This window comes from Dendrobium catenatum, unplaced genomic scaffold (genome assembly GCF_001605985.2).
Source record: "Dendrobium catenatum unplaced genomic scaffold, ASM160598v2 fragScaff_scaffold_1339, whole genome shotgun sequence".
In the NCBI taxonomy this organism is placed as follows: domain Eukaryota; kingdom Viridiplantae; phylum Streptophyta; class Magnoliopsida; order Asparagales; family Orchidaceae; genus Dendrobium; species Dendrobium catenatum.
The window spans coordinates 479,099-483,893 of record NW_021319801.1 but is presented as its reverse complement, the minus strand read 5'-3'; the positions used below and the strand labels follow the sequence as shown (position 1 = coordinate 483,893).

Sequence of the window (4,795 nt, the reverse complement as noted above, 5' to 3'; positions counted from 1 at the left end):
AAAAAAAAATACCTAAAATCCTTTGTGGACTTCTCCTACAAGGCGGCCGGACACTTCAACTTCGCCGGAGAGAGGCGGCGCCGGCGGGAGAGGCGGCGGGACGGTTGGCCGAGCGGACGGGGGGGCTCTGGAATTCGCGACCTGGAGCAAATCAGCGGAATATGTCGGGATGAAGCCTTAGCCGATCGGGTGTGGGGGATTTAATGGAGAAATTTTAAGTAGGTGGGCCCTTGGCTGAGGCGTACGCCTCTCTCAAAATTGCGCAATTGCGCAATAGAGGCGCGCCTCAGCCTACGTGAGGCGTACGCCTCACCACAGCCCAGAATTGCGCACGCCATGAGGCGTTTTTTGCAAGAATTGCGCAGAGGGCGCGCCTCTTATTGCGCAATTTTAAACCATGCTGGCCACTGCAACCACCAAACACACCCACCACCCAGCTTAGGCCACCACCGTGCCACCCATCATCATTGTTGTCAGCCACCACTACCTTCAACCAATGGCCACCATCACTATTTCACATCGCCGCCACCATTTAAGACTTTATACTACATTCATTTAACTTCAAATCAAACAAATATATATATATATATATATATTCACCTGCATTTATTTTACACTCATCGAAACAACACCAAATTATTCATTTTACACTACATTTTTTTTTCATATTGCATTCCCTTTTCAGCCAATCAAATAGCCTGATATTCTATAACAAGGACAATCAATCATGGTTGTATGGGATTTTTTCTAACACTAGAAGTACCTTTAGAGTTCTATAAATCTTTAATATTATTGTTGGCCTTTACATGATATCATAATAGATGTTACAACCATACCTAGAAATAATTCTAGGCATTTAAGAGAAATCCTTGTCGCACAACCAAAGTTTCAAGATCATTTTTACAAAAAAAAAAAAAAAAAAAAAACCAAACTTTGTATTGGTTGCAAAAATTGAAAAATGTGTACCTTTTTAAACTAAAAAACAAATTACAATGCATTATATGCAAGATCCCTTTTTCTTTTTTTACAATCACAGTTAGTAGCTTACCCCAAATGTCCTAAAAGCAAAATGATCATAGCAAATTTGATTTCCATCCACCGAGAGGACAAGATCCAGAACAGCTTTGGCAGTAGGGTTTCTGTCCAAATACACCTTCTCCATACTTCGAACCGCCATCCTAAACAATGATTCTGCGCCCTACAACCAACACATACATTAAAACTAAATCTTTTGATGCAACTCGGCATGGAATCGATTTTATCAGTAAATTACTTTTGCAGACGTATCAACGATCATGTTCGTCTGGGATCCGACGGCCATGGCCCGTGAATGGCTCCGGTGGGAGATTGAGCGGTGAGAGAGTACTTTCGATGATGAGATGATGCTCCTCGAAGACAATTGCGGGAGAAAGGAGAGAGATGGGAGGGAATGGAAGGACTTCGTGGGAGAGAAGCGGAAAATAAACATGGCCGGAGCCCTAACTACAGCTTCCATGCATCCGTCGTAGATTAAAGACATTGGCGGATCGAGACAAGGGTCATTATTTAGGGGTGTAAGTAGGGAAGTTTTATTTGGTTCGGTCGACCGAATGAGAGAAACATTCGGTCGCAGGGAAAAATTGTGCGGTATCGAGGTATACCGAGTTTTTTGATCAAAAAACTCGGTACACCTCGATACCGCACGATTTTTGCCTGCGACCGAATGTTTCTCTCATTCGATCGGAGGACATAATAATTGTTCGTAAGTAGGTTTGCGGAATTCCAGAATGTAATTTGGGGCCCAATGCATTCAAGGGCTTGGCCCATAGTGATTGGAATTCGAATTCCTCACACAATAATTTTTCGTAAGCAGCCGGCTTGAGGAGATGGCAAGTTGAGCTTATGGATGGGGCTTGGACTGGAGCTCAAACTCAGACTAGCATATTAAACAGGTTCAAGTTTGAGTTAAATAAGATACTCTGCTCGAAAGTTGACTTAATTAGACTAGTATTAAAAAATGATAATTAACAACTGAATTAATTTTTAAAAAAATCAGCTATTTTTTGAAAGGCAGCTAAAAAGGCTACCAAGTATTAATTGCATTTAATGCATAAAAGCAAACAACTGTTTTAGTTTAGGTTTTTTTTTTAAATATTATTAGCTTTTTTTTAAAACCCCGCACCTCTCTTCTCCTAAAAAATGCTTCTTCAACATCTTCTTTTGGCAAGGAAAGCTCACGGGTTGGCATCATAATCTCCTTCTCTGGCAAGCCTCATGAGTAGAGCTCAAGCACCATGTAACTCCAATGACCAAATATTCATACTTCTTTCTCCAATACTGAATGATGTGACTGCACCTGATTCGTCTCTGAACGATAAGTTGTGCCCTGTGTCTGTACAGAAGACCATTTATTTAGTGCTTGAATGGTTTCGTTAAAAAAAAAAAAAAAACTTTCTGCTGACCTTGCATCATCTTGGAAGAAGATTATAGTGATTGATTATTTGGAGCATGTTTCGTTTAATAGAGCCAAGTTGGAGTTAGGGTGCAATATGGAGCATTTTATAATCATTCATATTTGTAGACGGCAACTGTTGAGTTATACACATTTGGATGTTATTTATATGAAATCGGGTAGCCCCTAGGTATTACTTGTTTGGGAATTAGATTAATGCAAGTATGCTTGGAATATGTTGGGAATATTGCTCTTTATAAAGAATTAAGGATCATTTTGATTATTAAATGAATGTAGTATAAAGTCTTAAATGGTGGCGGCGATGAGAAATAGTGATGGTGGTCATTGGTTGAAGGTAGTGGTGGCTGACAACAATGATGATGGGTGGCACGGTGGTGGCCTAAGGTGAGTGGTGGGTGTGTTTTGTGGTTGCAGTGGCCGGCGGTAGTCTATGCTATATTTATTTAACATGCTGCACAGGAACTTATGGTTGCCATGACAATGTAATAATGAATCACAGTTTAAATAAATTAGCAGCAGCAGGTAAATAAATGTTAATTTATGAAATATATTTTGAATTCCAAAAAGCAAGTTACCGTTGGGGACTGCCCTTAACATTATTTTTTTTATTGGATTAATATTAAGTTCTAAAAGACATTTAATATAAGAAACATTCAACCCCCGAACAATATCAGATTAACTTGCATTCACAGATAAACTAAATTTCCAATCACACACCTTATTCACAGAAAAAATGATCAAAATAATCTCTTGATTTTTTTTATGAAAGATCAAAATAATTCCCAACTATATAAAATGATCATTTTGACCCCTTAATTCTTTAAAGAAGAATCAAAATAATCTCATAATTAGACTATTGTGTTTTCCTTTAAAAAATTAAAGATGTCAAAATGATCATTTAATATAGTTAGAGAATCATTTAGGCTCTTCATAAAGAATTAAGGATCATTTTGATTATTTTCCTTTTGTAAAATAAATTATTTATAAAATGTACTGAACTTATTTGGGCACACGAAACATGACACCGGATACTATCTTTTTTAATTACTGCTTTCACACGACACAAAATGATTTTCAATGCAAAGAGTTTGAATGAGTATTATTGATATTGTATACTCCATAATAAAACAAAATAAAAAATCTGCATAAAGACCCTCCCAAGTCCCAACAACAAATAAATCAGCAAGTAAAACAAGAGATTCTGTCTCCAAAAATATCCTCCAAGCTTAAAAAAGAATAAAAAATAAAACTAACTCAGCATGATCTTCTCCTCGAAAGAGAGTCCTTTAATTACCTGCTTCTTTTGGAGAGTATTTAAAAGCATTTTGGTGAAGGGCAGTTTCGTTGACTGAATGGACGAGCCATATAATTGAAGAAAAGAGTCATTCTCATACATTAAACTCCATGCAGATCTGCCAATTTGGAAAAACTTTGCACACCGCACATTCATAAATTCAAAATAAACAATCTTAGATTCAAGTAGAAAAAAGAAGACCAGGAAAACTTTGCTTTCATATGCAGTTATCTAATAATGCAACAATATTAGTTCACCATACAGTATTTACAAATTACTGGTTCAGTAGCTGCAGAACCAAGCGCTGAAATGAACATGCTAAAATATTCTGGGAGCTGCAAGCAGGTTACAAGCATGATAAAAATGACATGCAATAAATTTTAAGTGCAGGAAATCATGATTATAATTAGCCATCATTAGTCTTATCTCAACAATGTAGAGACAATCATTATAAATCATCATTCTTTATTCATTAAAAATAATTATTAAATTAAAACACATTAATTATTAAAGTGTCTGAAATTAACATAACCTTAATTAAATAAAATTATTTAAATCTAATTTAATTTAAAAGTAATTAGGAATTTAAATAATTAAATTAATTAAAATAACTTTAAAAGGAAAAAATTACTAATTTAAATTGAATAAAAAAAATTCTGATTATTAAAATTGATACGTCATCATGAAATTATCTTGATTGGGCACGAATCTCGTGGCAAAATCAGTTCGGAAACTTCAAAAATTAAATTCAGGAGCATATGAACTCCGATTTCAGCGAGCTTACAGTCAAACTGAGCGTCTCGGAAATACAAACCCAACGACACCAAGATCAACCCAATCCGAGCCCAAGTAAGTCCGAATCAAGGGCTCAAAGCACTGTCGGAAGGTTCAAACCGCAATTTGAGTTACCAAACGGTCTCCGATTTTGACGATCTTATACTCGAATCGAACGGCTCGACGAGACGAATCCAACGAGTCCAAGATCGCCGAATTAAAACATCATTAAGGCCTTCAAATGCCCAACGAACGGTGCATGATCAAAGGATTCG

At 36.7% G+C, this 4,795-nt stretch overlaps 1 protein-coding gene across 2 annotated transcripts in view; it reads right to left on the bottom strand.

The window, feature by feature from the left end:
* LOC110114715 overlaps nucleotides 1–1,539 on the bottom strand; it is a 24,217-nt gene extending 22,678 nt beyond the window's left edge. The window contains exons 1-2 of one of the 2 annotated variants that reach the window (XM_028699563.1): nucleotides 1,274–1,539; nucleotides 1,049–1,198 (exon numbers count right to left, since the gene is read on the bottom strand). In XM_028699563.1, the coding sequence (XP_028555396.1) occupies nucleotides 1,049–1,198; nucleotides 1,274–1,519 (396 nt within the window). In that variant the 5' untranslated portion in view covers nucleotides 1,520–1,539. The remainder of the gene's footprint in view (nucleotides 1–1,048; nucleotides 1,199–1,273) is intronic. The other variant, XM_020847687.2, reaches the window with a different exon arrangement.
* Nucleotides 1,540–4,795: the final 3,256 nt, after the last annotated feature.